This window comes from Chlamydotis macqueenii, chromosome 3, assembly GCF_036417535.1.
Source record: "Chlamydotis macqueenii isolate bChlMac1 chromosome 3, bChlMac1.mat, whole genome shotgun sequence".
NCBI classification, from domain to species: domain Eukaryota; kingdom Metazoa; phylum Chordata; class Aves; order Otidiformes; family Otididae; genus Chlamydotis; species Chlamydotis macqueenii.
In genome coordinates, this window is record NC_141558.1 from 29,444,940 (window position 1) to 29,462,644 (window position 17,705).

Consider the following 17,705-nt stretch of genomic DNA (forward strand, 5'->3'; position numbering starts at 1 on the left):
CTCTTATATGTGGAAAAGTTACAGAAAGCTGGTATCAGCTCAGTTTTTCCTTATGGTCTAGGACCTGTCAGTGTCATTTTCAGATATGGTAATGGACACCTTTAGTTCAGGTGGCCAAATCCTCCTGTGTTTTAAGATCCTGGTTTCATTTTCTCAAAATTTTACAGATTGGCCAGACATTTTTTATAGCAGCTGATATCAGGAATTACTTTTATTTGTGTATTGGCAGATGAACTTACACATGTAGAAAAATAAAGCTGCAAACATTTGTTTTACCAGCCACAAACCCACCCGTAATTTGATAAACTTTTCTTTGAGTAACAGCAATGCCCTCATAATATGGAGGGCAGCCAGGGAAAACATATCCATGTTTTAAGTCTTTGAAAAATTATGCTATGTACATACTTCCTGGAAAATTAGGGGACAGAGACATACAGATTCTCATTTGCAATGAATATACCTTGTACCATCTTCATAACTTAAATCTCCTCCCTGTAAGCAAGGTTCTCGTGCACCATTCTTACAGAATGACTAATGAAATGAAAATCCCTTATCTGCTGTAGATGACTAGGTTTACACATACAGTATTCCCAGAGTACTCACGGCTGTAAAGGTTTAGAAAATTTTTATTATGGATCAAGATATGTCCCAAGGTGGAAACTGAAAGCAGAGCTTTAACTACAACATATACCTCACTGAATTTGTATGGACAGAGTTAAGCAACCAGGGCTTTTAGAGATGCCTTTGGGTTCTCAGTGCAGTTCTGGAAGGCCATGGGTCTCCTACAGATCTTGTCATATCTGCCAGACCCTAGTGGATATTTAATGTACCCAAGAGTGTCTGAATTGACACTAGAAATAGCTAGGCAAAAGACTTGCTCTCTAAATTGTTTCATTTTGGAAGCAGAAACATCTGAATTTATATATCTAGATGACAATTTTTAGAAAAGGTATAAAAATCAGTATAAATACCAGAAAAAAAAATTCCAAAGAAGTTCTGCAGTGACCTCCTATATGAGCCAACAGCAAGTCCCAGTTCTTACTGATTCCCATTTAGGCATTGCATAGACTTTTAGACCAACCTTCTTTATTGCTTAGAGGCAATGCATGATTTCTAGGTAATATACCACAAACGTGGCCACTCTGCTCCCCTACCCACAAAAAACTCCTATGTAGATGCAAAGCGCCCTTCACAGCTCTATGCACCATTTTTCCCCTAAATAAAACTTTATTTGGCTGTTCAGTGTCAAGAGGGTAGCAAAACCAGATGTAAACTTATGTTAACAGGAGATATTATTTTATGGTCTAACACAGATATGCTAGAAAGAGCTACAGGTTTTGCAAAACTGCCTTTTTGCATGGGGCTTGGCACAGGAAAGACTCAGATTTGGCCTGTGAGCACTGAAAAAGTAATTGCTCCATTATCTCTACTCTAGGTTTTTTTTTTTGCCTTCATGAGCACTTACATTTCTTACTTATTATCTGTTTTGTAATTAGCTGTTCCCATAATGGAGTGTCTTGTGCTGAAAACTCCATTATTACTCTTGCTTTTCAACAGGCTTAAGCATTTTTTTTCCTGCTGAGTTGCCTTTCTCACTAGTTTACTTTCTTTTGCAACGTGTTTAATGGCCAATTACCATTTTTGCTTTAATCTTAAATGGAACACATTTGGAGACACATGTCATTAAGGCTGCAACAAATAAGTAGATGTTTCCTCAGAACTGAATTACAATTTTCCTCTACAATTACATATATTTGATTAAAAAGGTCATACCTTAAATCTAGAACAAACACATATAGTGCATTTTTTAAATGACTCATGTAATAATTTGAATCAAAGGATAAACTTCTTTGCTCAATTTAATAAAAACGAGTTACTCATCAGCTTTTTTCTTTTTTTAAAGAAAAAAGATAAAATATTAATGTAAACTCTTATGGGGTTATCACATATCAAATCTACCTTAAAGTTACATTTTAATACTTTCTTCCTTCCTGAGCTTTCTTTGGGAATAGCAGAATAATGGCTTAGTCCATGGGTCAGAACAGAAGTGTTGGTAAAGTATTTTGGTTCATTTTTTCCAGTGTAGAAAATGGGAAAAAATTGCAGTTCTGGTGTGGGAGTGCAAGATCTGTTCTTAGCTTTCAGTTTCAAGTAAGAATAAATCATCCTTATAAGTCCTACTTTAATTTCTGTAAAAATGAGTGGGTCTAGAAGTTGTAGTGGGATCATTTTCATTTTGCATGCAAAGAATGCTGAAAAGCAACATGCCTAATACAGGAACAATCCCACTTTGCCACACTCTCAGCAAGGACTGATGTCTAATAGTTATGACTAACTTCATTGATGTGGCTGTGTGATAGATAAAAATGTTGGCACTTCAAAGCTGTGAACAGTAAACTTGCATTTATTACTACAGACCTGGCTGTTAGAGGAATATTTGAATATACTGCAAGGTTCTTACAAAACACTAAAAACACCAATACATTTAAATATGCATGAAAGCTAATAATTGTGGTGAAGCATGAAGAAGTACCTTGAAAACAGATATGTAATACTAGAAAAATTCAGAAGTGTAAGAAAGAATAATCTGCTTTGTAGCTGGCCAGTTTGACTAAGAAACAGTCAACCAATTTTATCAGTGGAGCATTTGAGCACCTTTTCTACTAAGATGTCTTTGAACAACTGAATGAACTGGAGGCATTCCTCCCCCTTCCCTTCATAAAACTGAGCAAGAGCCTGATGAAACCTATAAACTGATGTGATTCTCCAGCTGTAAGATGTAGGAAGACTTTAAGGAAAGCAAATAAAACTTTGTCAATCTAAAAAGACAGTTCTGATTTTGCTGGCATAGATGGAAGAATATAATGAGTATGTTTCAGCCTTATAACAAAATAAATAGCTTAAGGCAAAAAAAAGTACTTTGCTAAATTTTAATGGAGATTAGCAAGGGACTGAAAAACATGGTAGGTTTGAGGTTTTGACAAATATATTTTTACTCCTTAGCATAAAAGAATGAGGAATCTTCCTCTCTTTCATTGAAAATTAAAGGACATGTTGATTTCAATATATTATCATTATCAATTTCTGCTTCCTATTATACTCTGTAAAGAAATACTTTCAGGTCTTCATTTAACATGCTTCCATATGGAAGGAACAGCATGGATATAAATGTAGATAAAATAGAAATATATATTTTATATAGAGATAAAATACAACAATGGGGATTATAAAACTAACTAATAGTACTGTTCTTGAATTATGTGTGAATTTTTAATGGAATTAGACAGTATTTCCTGATAGAAACATGGGAGCTTTCATCCTGCCTTCCATGAAACTGTTAGGACTCCTAAATGAGATAGTGTCTCACAATATGTTTCACACACACTCTGATTGCTTCTGAAGCATTTAATATCAGTCCTGTAATAACTGTGCTTCTATTATAGAAAGGCTACAATTGTAGAATGACTATAATGATAGAAAAGTTATTGTAATAACTCCCCAGGTAGGATACTGTAATGGAATCAAGCTCATAATAGCTCAAGAGCAGCCTTGGCTGCAGTGACCATGAAATGGTGGAGTTCAGGATCCTTGGGGCAGCAAGGAGGGCGTGCAGCAAGCTCACTACCCTGGACTTCAGGAGAGCAGTCTTTGGCCCCTTAAGGGATCTGCTATGCAGAGTACCATAAGATAAAGCCCTGGAGGGAAGAGAGGCTAAAGAAAACTGGTTAATATTCAAGGATCGTCTCCTCCAAGCTCAAGAACAATGCATCCTAACAAAGAGGAAGCTGGGCAAAAATGCCAGGAGGCCTACATGGATGAACACGGAGCTCCTGGACCAACTAAAAACCAAAAAGGAATCATATAGAGGGTGGAAGCAGGGACACGTAGCCTGGGATGAATACAGAGAAATTGTCAAGTGGCAAGGGATTAGGTAAGGAAGGCTAAACCCCTGACAGAATGAAATCTGTACAGGGACATCAAGTGCTAAAAGAAAAGCTTCTTTAGGTACAGGAGGGATGAAAGGAAGACCAGGGAAAATGTGGGCCCTCTCCAGGAGGAAATGGGAGATCTGGTTACCCAGGACATGGAGAAGGCTGAGGTACTCAATGACTTTGGTCTTCATCAGCGAGGGCTCTAGCCACATCGCTTAAGTCACAGAAGGCAAAAGTAGGGTCTGGCAGAATGAAGAACTGCCCATTGTAGGAGAAGATCAGGTTCAAGACCATCTAAGGAACCTGAAGGTGCACAAGTCCATGGGACCTGATGAGATGCAGTTCCTGAGGGAACTAGTGGATGAAGTCACAAAGCCACTGTCCATCATATTTGAAAAGCCATGACAATCTGGTGAGGTTCCTGCTGACTGGAAAAGGGGAAACGTAATCCTTGTTTTTAAAAAGGGAAAGAAGGAGGATCCAGAGAGCTACAGCCCAGTCAGTCTCACCTCTGTGCCTGGCAAGATCGTGAAGCAGATTCTCTTGGAAACCATGCTAAGGCACATGGAGAATAAGGAGGTGATTGGTGACAGCCCACACTGTCACCACTGGTCAGGGCAAATTGTGCCTGAACAATTTGGTGGCCTTCTATGACAGGGTTACAGCATCGGTGGACAATGGATGACAAAGTGATGTCATCTACCTGGACTTGTGCAAAGCATTTGACACTATCCCGCACAACATCCTTCTCTCTAAGTTGGAGAGGCATGGATTTGATGGACGGACTGCTCAATGGATAAGGAATTTACTGGATGGCCGCACTCAAAGAGTAGCTGTCAATGGACAGTTGTGGTCGATGTCCAAATGGAGACCGCTGACGAGTGGCATTCCTTAGGGGTCATTATTGGGACCAGCCTTGTTTAAAATATCTGTTGGTGACATAGACAGTGGGATAGAGTATACTATCAGCAAGCTTACAGATGACACCAAGCTGTGTGGTGTGATTGACATGCTGGAGGGATGAGATGCCATCCAGAGGGACCTTGACAGGCTGGAGAGGTGGGCCCATACAAACCTCATGAAGTTCAACCAGGCCAAGTACAAGGTCCTGCACGTGGGTCTGGGCAATCCCAAGCACAAATATAGGCTGGGCAGAGAATGGATAGAGAGCAGCCCTGAGGAGAAGGACCTGGGGGTACTGGTGGATGAGAAGCTCAACATGAGCCAGCAATGTGTGCTTGCAATACAGAAAGCCAACTGCATCCTGGGCTGCATCAAAAGAAAATGGCCAGCAGCTTAAGGGAGGTGATTCTCCCCCTCTGTTCTTGCTCTCATGAGACCCCACCTGGAGTACTGCATCCAGCTCTGGAGCCCCCAACATAAGAAGGACATGGACCTGTTGGAGTGAGTCCAGAGAAGTGCCACAAAGACGATCAGAGGGCTGGAGCACCTCTCCTATGAGGACAGGCTGAGAGAGTTGGGGCTGTTCAGCCTGGAGAAGAGAAGGCTCTGGGCACACCTTATAGTGGCCTTCTGGTACCTAAAGGGGGCTTATATGGAAACCAGTGAAATGAGTTAAAACATTTTTTCAAAGTAATCAAATCTATGGTTTATGAAAAAAAACACACACAAGAAAACTATGAGTTTACAAAATATGTCAGTAAAATTGCTGGGGCTTTTTCATATTCATGTAGGACTAATGTAAATTTCATTAAAATATAAAAGTATATATTCAGGATATCAAAAATTTTGCAGCACAAAAATGAGAAGTAGCTGTACTTGCTCTCAAAATAAGTGAAATGCAAAGAATAAAAAAAATCAAATATTTTTATATTTTCTTTTTAAAAAGAAAAGGTAATAAAGGGGAAGAAAAAGGAAAATGGAAAAATCAAAACTTTCTGGTGGTAATCTTGCATAGTCTCCTTGTCAAAATACACAAATAAGAATAGTCAAGAAGACTGGGAAGAAAGATAAATGTATGCAAACAGGTTCAATAGATATAATAAATTTCTAGCTTAATCTGACAGGCTACTTTTTGTATGAATGCACCTGAATGTCCAAATCCCAAGTCATGCTCTGAATTCCTTAATTCTGCGTTCTATATAGTAGAGGTCTGTTGCACACATCCTGATCAACCAATATGTTCCTAGTAGTGGTTCATACACTTCAAATCAGATTTTGTGATGGGAGAATAAAATCATTACAGTGTATTATAGAGATGCAACTACAGATGGCTTTCCAAGTAAATGACAGCATTCATATATAGCATTTATACTTTTCCACTGAGAATACCGGAAGAAGCAAAAAAAAAAATGTTAAAAATATTCAAAAAATAAACCAGATATTCCTATATAAATTCTACCATTAATACCATGTATTTACTTTCTTATTAAAGCAATTCTGTAATCTGTAATTAGTACACACAAAGGTATTCATTACAGCAACCCGAAAATTTCCACACAATTAGAGAACATAGTTTAACTACCTGTTATGTTGGCTTAATGTGAATCTGTTTAAGACTATGTTTACAGCAGTTTAATACTAAATAAACAGATGGTGTGAGACTGAGGTAGAGTTTTCATAGGAAACTAATTCTGCTTTTATTTATATCATCATAAATCTAGATAACATCAGTATAAGAATTTGATCTTGAAAGTTCCTGAGTAGACCTGCAAAGACATAAACAATCTCAAAAAATCTTTTATTTCAACAAGAATCCTATAGATTCTAGACATCCTGTTACCAAGTATGTTTTCAGAGGATCTCAGTTACTGTTTATGAATCTTACCAGCAGGGTTTAACTTTTCCATCGAGAGTATTAGACACTGCTAGCTTCTTGAAGAATGACTACAGAAATGTTCTGAAATGTTAATAACTTACTTAAATATCTAAATGAATACCAAAATGTTCTGAAAGTCTGGCTCTTTGTACAACAAGTACTTAAGAGACCAGTATTTCTAACCATTTACTGAAAACTATTTCACATCTTCCTGAGCAGAGGCAATTCTGATACTGCACTACTCATTTATTTGCTATTATACTATATTTTATTCAGCAGAGCATAAATTAAAACTAATAAAAATGACAAACTAAATTTTGACCAGTAACTAAAATAATAAGAACAAACATTAGAGCTCACTCTTTTCTCATTTCATGCAACCATCTTCCCTAAAGGGGAAAAGCCCTGCTGTCTCAACATACCAATAAAATTGCCTTTTAATGATTATTCTGGAATCCTAAGTATGTATCATTATCTTGAACTGCAGGAGGAAAAATGTGTTTGTATTTAATTTATAAATCAACAAGCGCCTTTAACTGAAATTATCTATTGAACTCGATTTGGTCAAGAACACCAAACAATTTGCTATTTTAAATTATTTTTGCAATGAGTGTTTAGACCCCAACAATTAAACCCCAACAATTTATATGAAAAAGGTCACAATAAATCTAGCATTGTAAGTGTATTTCCTTTAAAAGCATCAACAGAAAAAATGACACACAACTTATGGATTACAAGATAACTATTTTTTTTGAGAATGAAAAAATAATTTAGAGAATGCTATGACCAATCAAATTAGAGAGAAAAATGTGTAGAAAGGCAACCGATCTTTGTGATGGCAACTTAATGGTCATATGCCTCTCATTTTGTAGTTTTATTCTGTTAACAAATTGATTTTAAAGTATCCATTTTGATTAATAAATAAACACTCCTAGTAGATGTATAAACAAAGTTTACTTCACACTACTTGCAGCCTAAGGGATAATTGGCTGGTCACTTTAAAAGCTTCACTGGAGAAAATGAAGGACTAATAATGCTGTAGGAAGAGTGAAATGAGATCAGACAATTGACAGAAATGCTTTCTAAAGTTAATTATATTTGCTTTCCCCTCTCCCTTGGTGTTCATTACCTTTAAAGGGAGCCACACATTGGCAGAAGTAATTACCAGGCTGGTCAATGCAGGTGGCTCCATTCATGCAGGGAAACGAAGCACACTCATCTATATCTGTTTCACATCTTGCACCTTTGAAAAGACGAAAGATTTGAACACTTAGTAAGACAATCATGTGCCAATTTCTAATTAATTTGAACCACAAGAATCTCAAGCAACTTGTGAGGAGAAACTGACATAAATTAGCCAAATTAAGAACCACACATACTAATGTCAGCATCCATTTAATTCTTATCACCACAGATACATAACAACTTAATTCTGAGTTGATAAGTGGTAACTGATCTTCCCTGTGTGTGGAATCTTTGAAAGCCTTTTAAAATGCAGACTAATTTATCTTGTGCTATTTAGTTTACAGATGGAGTCAGTGTTGCAGTTTGTTGGAATGCAAATGAAACATTAGACCAGGGCAGATAAAGAGAAATGAGAAGGAAACACAAGCAAATTAGTCAATGATATCTTAATGGATGCTTTGTGGACTACCTCACTGTGGAAAACAAGGGTTACTATGAATACAACTCACCAGTAAAGCCAGGTAGACAGATGCACTCATAGCTACCGATAAGGTCTGCACATGATGCATTATGAAGACATGGAGAAGAGTGACATTCATTTATATTTGCTTCACAAGTTGTGCCTATAAATATACAATCATACAAAGAGGAGAGAAGTTACTGCATAGCACATATATTTAAATACTGCCATTTATTTTAGTTAATATAGCTCACATACTGGAATCTATTTTACATTCAAATTTGGGCACCTATGACAGTATGTTGATATTTTTAATGTTTAAGCTATTTGCTAATTTTCCCAGAAGATTAAAAGTACAGTGATTCAGTAGATTTCTAAGGCTTAAAGGAGAAAATTTTCTTATTACATTTTTCTGGTTTTGTTTAGTGAGGGGGGGCCTAAGGTGGTAGCAACATATTTAAGAAGGGGAAAACTGGAACAAAAAGGAGGAGAAGATGTGAAGGAGCTGAGTGGGGGCAGAGGGGGGGAGGCAGGGGCCTCATGGGCCTTGCAGGCATCAGCCTCTGGCCTCCTGCCGGGCAGCTGACTGGGCCCAACTCGGCCCAGCCCAGCTGCAAGAAGTGGAGAGGAGATGAGAAGTTAATAAGATGTAAAAAAGGATCCTGAGAGGCGTCTGCCAGCCTGTTGTGAGGAATGGCTGCAGACGCCCAAGTCAGTGAAGAAGGAAGGGGAGGAGTAATGCGGCTCCTGGCCAAGATTCCCCTGCAGCCTGTGGTGATGACCATGGTGGAGCAGGTTGTCCCCTTGCAGCCCATGGAGGTCCATGGAGGAGCAGAGATCCACTTGGAGCCCGTGGAGGACTCCACACTGGGGGAGGTGGATGCCTGAAGGTGGCTGTGGGCCATGGAGGGCCCGCTGGGGCAGCTGTTATGGAGGGACTGCACCCCGTGGAAGAGACGACCCATGCTGGAGCAGTTTCAGGAAGGACTGTGGCGTATGGGTGGAACCCCACAACAGAGCAGGGGAGGAATGTGAGGATTTCTTCCCCTGACAATGAAGCAGCGGCGTAAAACAATGTGTGATGAACTAACCGCGACCCCCATTCCCTCTTCCCCCCTGTGCCACTCGCAGGGGGAGAAGGTAGTAGAGATAATGTTAAGCTTGGGAAGAGGGAGGGGTGGAGGGAAGTTATCTTGTTCCCTGTCTCATTCTCCTGCTAGTTTTAGAAATAAATGAATACTTTTCCCCAAGTTGAGCCTGTTTTGCATGTGACGGTAACTTTAAGGATTTTCTCCCTGTCCTTATCTCAAACCTCGAGCCGTTTTTCCTTGTATTATCTCTCCCTATTTTCTTGGAGGGTGGGGGCAGTGAGAGAGAGACTGCATAGTCTGGTCCTGATTGGGGCTGAACTACGACATACATGAATATAGAAAAAGAGAAAATAAAATTACATTGAATATAATAGAATGTATTGCAATGACATGACAGGAAATACTCCTTGTGTTCATGATAAAGTAACAGATGTACTCCCAGAAAATGGAAAAAGAAATCTGATTTAGACAAGAACACCATTTATTAAAGCTACTTAAAGTATAAAAATACTTCATTGCTAATATTTGAGTGAATTTAATTTTTTATCATTTGAAGAATAAATGAAAAATGACATCAATTGCGAGGTTTGGGAAGTTCAAATAATTTTAATAAATAGAAATGCAAGTGATAGTTCTGAATATAACTAGCAGTAGAAATGTAATATTTTGCCCTGTGTCATTTGAATTGCAGATTGCTTTGTATTTCAATGATTAAAAATCCATGACATTTAAAAAATGATGCACTAAAAGAAAATGGATGTACTTTAAATTCCTAATCTCAGCTGAAAGCAAAGAATAGCTGAAGATATTAATGCATCCACTTATCAAAGTGATTACATTTTTTATATAAATTGTACAAATATGCCAAGAAGAAAATATTTCCCACACAGGTTTTTTCTCTGATTCTATTGTATTAAATCTGCTAGCAGTTAAAAAAGCTTACAGAAAACAGTATATGCTGTTTGTAAAATTTCAGTGAACCCCACTGATCCATTTTCAACAGCTAAGCCACCAGCCAGTAAAAAACACCTAGTTCCATGCTGTCATGAAAACAAAGTAGATAACTTTAGTCAAGATGCATTTATGCTGAATTTACATGGTTATAACTTCAGATAACACTAAAATAAGTATATATGCAACTAATACTGAAAGTAAATTTACGATGTTTTAGTTTTACAGATTTTTTTAATACCTTGAAATCCATCCTGACAGATGCAACTAAAGGCATTCAGATGATCAACACAAGTAGCTCCATTGTGACAAGGGTCACTAAGACACTCATCCACCTCAATCTCACAGTTATTACCTGGAAACAAGTGAAGGATTCACTTCATTAGGAACATGCCACTGGTGAGTCACCAGTGCAAGCACCACCAACAAAATGAAATAACTGAGGTTAGGTACAGGGAACTTTTACCAATGAGCCATAAGTTTTCTTTGAGGAATTAATTTATTGTTGATTAAAGGCAAAAATGAAGCGTATATAACATATAATGTTCAACAGTGATCTGATGGGAATCTTATAGATTCATTTCTAGATGAAATTTGCATCTTTTCTTATTTTAGGGTAGTAAAGTTTTTAGTTTTCCTGAAACATCACAAAAGTTGAAGTATGGTTTCTAAGACCAAATATTAAAATATCACAGTATTACTCTATAACTTTTTTTTCATTCATATATTAATGACTGTATTTTTATGAAGATCTCTGTGGGAAATTCAGGGAAAGGTTTCCATTATGGCCAAATATTTTGATAACATTTTTTTGAAACTAATAATAAAAAAATTAGATATTGCCATATATTTTTAAATGTGTGGAGGAAAAAATTATAGATACTGATTTCTAGTTGAGAATGATGTGCCTTAGAATTTTTTCTGACCTTCCATGTAGAGCAAAGCTTAGAAAGTATTTATTTGCATTTTGTATTTGAATTATCCGAAAAGATTATAATGGCCTGAAATTTATTATTACTTATGCCTAAAACATAGGTAAAAGGTTCCTGATTGTTTCAGAGGGGTTTTGAGGGCTTTATTTGGTCACAGAAAAAAGTATAAACTAAAAATACTAATCTACTATTATTACATATAAGAATTTAAGCAAACATTTCAATAAAATAAGACCTCACTAAGAATTATCACAAGTAATGTCAAACAATTTTACTTTGTATTTTTATAATAAGAAAATGAACCAACCATAGAAACAAAATACAGCCTTTCTTTATATTACAGACACAAATACTACAGCTATTAAATTACAGATTATTTCATCTAAATGGATGTGGTGAACTGCTACTCAGGAAATTCCTACTGCACTTAATTATTTCATCATACAGGTGATCAAAAAGATCTGAATCTGTACCTAGGAAGTTTGGTTTTTTTTTTTTTCACACTATAATCTGGAATTACCATGACAGTATGCTGACATAACCAAACTAATTGTAATCTAGTCCGACTCTGTACTAATGACAATGACCTGCAGGGTAGATTTAAGCGTGAGTAGTTAAACCTGCCCAGCATCTTGGATGTACATTTGGCGATTGAGGCCTTTGTTACTGCAACCTTATTGTTACAGGAAGCACAAAGCAGATAAATTAAGTCCAACTTGTATATGGCTGGAAGTTGCAATCACAGCAGTGTAAAACAACATTCTGTCTAAAATAGTATAAAGTAAGAGTTATTGGAGTGGAAATAGTCCCTTGTAGTCAGTATTTTTTACAGATGAATACTCTTAAACAGCCAAGTACTTTTGCGTGTCACGAAACAGATGTTGCTTCTACTTGAATCAGAAGCACAATTCTAACTATATCTATTGCTGCTTTTGAATTATCTTCTCGTCTGTGGTTCAGAACTGACTTAAACAGATATTAAACAACACTCCTTTGAACCCACCTATAAAACCAGGTGCACAGAAACAAAGATAGCCACCCAGTATGTCTTTACAGATGCTAGAGGTTCCACACGGTTGTGACAGGCAGGCAGCAACATCTACTTCACAAAACTGACCAGTAAAACCTGAAGAAAAACAGAGTAATGGAAAACATGAAAACTTTATTATCATATTTAGTCTGAGAAAACAAACAAGTGAGAGACCAATTTTGCTAAGTATTTTTGTGTTCTTTACTTATATTTTTAAATTCTTAAAATTTTAAAATATTATGGTTTCTTTGAAAATGTCAGTTTCGTATACAAATCAATTCTCAATGGAATAAAAGAACTGTATGATAAAGAAGCACTTGCAATAATAATAAAAACCATTCAAGATACAACGAGTATTTGATAGAATGTAAATTTCTTCAAGTGGTTCCATGCAGATATTCCTATTTTTACTGAAATATCAGTAAGCATACTTTTGATAAAAGCCTGGTCATTTTTAATGTGGTGTTCCGTGCACCACACTAAGAAAACTTCCTATGTTTCCAAGCCAAATAGAATATTGTCCCAATACATTCTGTTATAAAGCAGGTATTCTGAGATCTGACAAGTTTGACAGCTTATTGGTATTGATTTTTTTTTAACCAGCTAAGTTAGACTTAATAAGAAATCTAATCTAGTGAAACATTGAGCATCCATGTTTCCTGCTGAGGGCTACATATGCACAAATTTTAAAAAAGAAATTCAAAGGTAGGGTGTATTGGCCATGGTATTACAGTTTCTGAAGCCATCATCCAGCAAGAAAATCGCATGGTTCATTGATGACAGTACTTTTATTTTAGAACATACACAATAGTAACAAGAAAATATTATTTGTTTTCAAATCCAATAAATATACTTTAATTCATTGATATAAAGCAATTAAAAAAAATAATTGTGTAGGGAGCTAGGATCCAGGTGCTGAATATAAAAGCCAGGTTTGAAACTTTAGAAATTTTTGTCGTAACTTTTGTCATTAAAAAATCAGTGACTTAACATATAAGAAGTATAGTTTTGTCTTCTCCTATTAACTGAGCACTTTAAAAGTTTCTAAAGATTTTTAGATTCCTGCAAAAATAATGTTCCAGCAAAGATCAAAAGAGATTAGACCAATTTATTATTATTTAACGTCAGCATGAAAAGCCACTAAAGACGTAACCAGAGATTTGGTTCAGTGAGCTAAGTATAATTAATTCCGATGTCTTACCCACTTGGATACCAAATATCTCTGAAGATCTGAACTTCACATTTCATTTAAAAAAACAAAAAAGAATTATAAATACTAGGCTTCAGTAGCATTGGTATTGATATAACAGATTCTAGTGTGCCATTGAGTTGTCCCATATCTGACCTTGATTTCATCAATATTTTACTGAACAAGGGAAAAAAGGAAGAATCTTTGGTCAAAGATGTTAAAACAGATCTGTGTTCCTACAGTATAATGTGATATCTTTAAAAACTAAACATAACTCTGTTTTTATAGCATTTAATTAAGTGCAGATCCAGAGTAATAAATCATTATAAAATTTTAAATGTCCAGTCCTGCTTGGGCCTAGTTTAGCATAGTCTTCAAATTAAAGGATATGTAAACCATGTCCTTAAGGCACAACTGAAGAGCTCCTGATCTGGAAGATTTTTTAGTTTTTGAACAGCTGGTTAGATGAGGTAAGACAGCAACTTCTGACCATCAGGGTTAATTGCTGGAACATGCTGTGCTTAAGAAATCCTGGCTTGTATAACAAGCCTTGGAGGCATAAATACAAGACAATGCATATTAAAACTGCCCTACACATGCAGTCACTTTGGTTTCTAAATCAGTAGATGTAGAAAGGTGTCTTCAAGCTATGTTTCTATTCCATCCCGAACACCAGCTGTGCAACTTTCTCACACAGCTGAAGTTTTCCTCCCTGTTGACTGCTGTTAAAAAATTAAGCATCTCTCAATTTTTTCCCTTTGTAAATAGATGTTAACATCTGCTTACTGAAGTACTACATAAAACTAATATAAAAAGTTATGATAAAGACATGAAATGGATATATTAAACAATAATGGTAACAGTTATACAATGATATATGTGTAACTATTTTATGTGGTTATGTGACTGTCATCCAAGTGGAGATACTGAGTATAGAAAAGCCAACATGATTCTTTTGTTTGACAAACTGAAAATTAATATTCATAATAATGTTATAGATTGCAAATAAATATTTTAACCTATGTATGCTTTTATTTATATGTTTTGAGTTAATTATCAAACTATTGCAGCATGGACAAATATAGCCAAAGTTACTATACTTAGTCGAAGATAAAAAGGTGGTGGTTTCAGGGCCCAATTGTAATATTAAACATCTAGGTTTTTATGAAGTTTCTCATTAAAACAGTTTCAGCAACAGTACTTAAGATTATACTACTTTCTATAAAAATAAATGAGCAAATGTTGGTTTATTTTTCTGCTACGGGCACTCAAAAGTTAGTTCAAGAATTTAGATAATGGAAATTTAGCAACAGAATATATATATGTATATATTTTTTTTTTTTCAGAAATGCCACATTTACATTCTTCAGACATTTCTTTCTGACAAACCGAAATGCCTCATGACAAAAGTGATTTTTACTAGGCAGACTGTGACACTTCAACTCTCCAGGGAGATTTGCATTGTGATCCATTCTGACATAGTCCAGCCACACAGTGATTTATGGCAATTTCACTACATTGCTCCTTATATTCTGGATGGCAGGTACATCTGAAGCTATTAACTGGAACCATACATTAAGGGTAATTGTCAGGGCCAGCAGGATTTCATGTGCATTCATTCTTTCTTATTGATAAAATATTACTTCTGGGGAAAAAGTTATATGGTTCCTGTTAAAATTACAACTGGGAAAAACTGAAACAGACTTAAAGAAGTAAATATCAGAATGTAATAAATTCATTTAGAACTTGGACAATATTTTTACTCTCATTACGATTCTTACATACTAACAGATTGCCAATTTATGATTTGTACTGGATGTGCTAATATACAAGCTATTTTATTAATTTGTTTTTGAGATAAAGTGATTGTTATTGGTTTTGTTATTCAATACCTACTTTCGCTTGGGTCCTCTAGAATTTCAAATATAAAAATTGTACTTATTGCAAAAATTATACAAAATTAAAAATTAAAAAATATACAACTAATAACAGTATAGTTGAACAAAATAGAGAAAGGGTAATAAAAAGGAAAAATTATCACCACTGGATGACAGAGAAAAAAAATCCTGCTGTTGCCTCAAATAATACAACAGGAAAGTGTTTTTCTGTGACCATCTGCTCTAGTAAATACATATGATTGTGGTATTGAAGTAACCAGTCACAACTATGAAAGACATCATGTAAGATGCAATTTTCTCTTTTGTATCCATCTTGCTTATATGGTTTCTCGAACTCAGAGATCAAAACATGCTAATTCTCAGTAAAGACAATTCAGACTTCAGCAATTTTATTAGAATAACAAAATTACTCTCTAAAAGTTCATATTCCAAAATTAAAAGAGATTGAGAAAATATGCACATGCAACTTTAAGAAAGCTTTCACATTCTCTGAAGACTGTTCCTTTTTACAGGCAGACTTCCTGATCTAACAACGACTGCAGTCTGAAAAATGGTACTCTGTTCCTGCGAGAAATTCAGTTGTCATTTTATTTCCCAGTCTAGCTTGGGGACAAGTCAGAACTTGTGTTTATGTACACAAAGTCTGAAAGAAAGTTGAAACACATTGTAAGAATATGCTGTTATGAAATAAATAAATAAATATGCTAAGGCAAAATAATGTAAACAGATTTACAATCTTCTTTTATCTGGCTTTGAAATAAAATGTTTCAACAGTTTTAAACCTTTTGTGAAGTTTTCTCAACTAAGTAATAATAGTGAAAAAAATAAATGTCCAAGGCCAAAAGTCAGTTAATGTCCCATCATGTCAGCATTTTCTGATGAAATAATATTGAATTGGATATTCCTCAGAAAGCTCTACTGGCAGCTGAAAAGTCATCATTACAAATAATTTTGAATTTTATATTATGATTTTTTGACAGGAAGACTGAACAAGTATTTTTTTTCAGCAAAAGCTTGTACACAACATTTAAGTTCAATTTAGGCTGGAGAGGAATATTAAATAGCAGTCAGTCCCCTGCCTTCTTACTTCAATCTCTCACTTTGGTATCAACAAATATATGTATGTATTGTCCAATTTGTCCTAGTCACCTCCACGCTGTGGCAGAAATTCTTGGCACAGGTGCAGTAATTTCCCTTCACTGATATATTTGCTGGTGCTGCTCAACGCTGGAGATTCATTTTTACCTATGCATGCTTCAGTTTTGCTCCTACACAAGAGAGTTAAAGGACGTTGTTATTTCCATTTCATGAATGCAGTCCATTGTATAATCAGACTGAAGTTACAGGCTAGTATGAACTCTGTGTACCTGAGTGGATGTTATCTGGCGTATTTACAAATTAACAAATTGTCAGATTAAACTGAGTTCTCAAACAGTACCAAGCTGTTCTCTAACAGTTTGGTCACTACTTATTGAACACCAGTGCTTTTTTGATAATAATCTTCATTCACCAATGAATCAAGATCTGAATACCTACAGCTCCATACAGAGGCATAGATCCTTTAGAGCAATAAATATTAATAGGCTTTAGGAGACGGGTGTCGTAGTTCAATCCCGATCAGGACCGGACTACACAGCCTCTCTCTCATTCCCCCCACCCTCTGAGAGAATAGGGAGAGATAATATAAGAAAAAGGCTCAAGGATTGAGATAAGGACAGGGAGAAATCCTTAGTTACCGTTACAGGCAAAACAGACTCAGCTTGGGGAAAACTATTCATTTATTACTAAAACCAAAGCAGTATAATGAGAAAGAGAACAAAGTAACTTCCCCCCACTCCTCCCTCTTCCCAGGCTCAACATTATCTCTACCTTCTTTTCCCCTCCAAAAGCAGCACAGGGGGGAAGAGGGAATGGGAGTTGTGGTCAGTTCATCACTTCTTGCTTCATACCGCTCCTTCTTTCTTGGGGGAAGAACTCCTCGCATTCCTCCCCTGCTCCAGCGTGGGGTCCCTCCCATGGGCTATGGTCCTTTGTGAACTCCTCCATCATGGGTCATTTTTTTAATGGGATACAGTTCATCCAGAACAGCTGCCCCAGCAGGCCCTCCACCGGCCACAGCCTCTTTTAGACATCCGCCTGCCTCAGTGTGGGGTCCTCCACGGTCTGCAGGTGGATCTCTGCTCCTCCATGGGCCTCCATGGACTGCAGGGGAACAGCCTGCCTCACCATGGGCTGCAGGGGAATCTCAGCCAGGAGCA

At 36.3% G+C, this 17,705-nt stretch overlaps 1 protein-coding gene across 1 annotated transcript in view; it reads right to left on the reverse strand.

Moving 5' to 3' along the window:
• Positions 1-17,705, reverse strand: part of EYS (EGF-like photoreceptor maintenance factor) — an 827,426-nt gene that overhangs the window by 565,595 nt on the left and 244,126 nt on the right. The window contains exons 15-18 of the mRNA XM_086745378.1: positions 12,334-12,456; positions 10,640-10,753; positions 8,406-8,519; positions 7,841-7,954 (exon numbers count right to left, since the gene is read on the reverse strand). Of these exons, the coding sequence (XP_086601504.1) occupies positions 7,841-7,954; positions 8,406-8,519; positions 10,640-10,753; positions 12,334-12,456 (465 nt within the window). The remainder of the gene's footprint in view (positions 1-7,840; positions 7,955-8,405; positions 8,520-10,639; positions 10,754-12,333; positions 12,457-17,705) is intronic.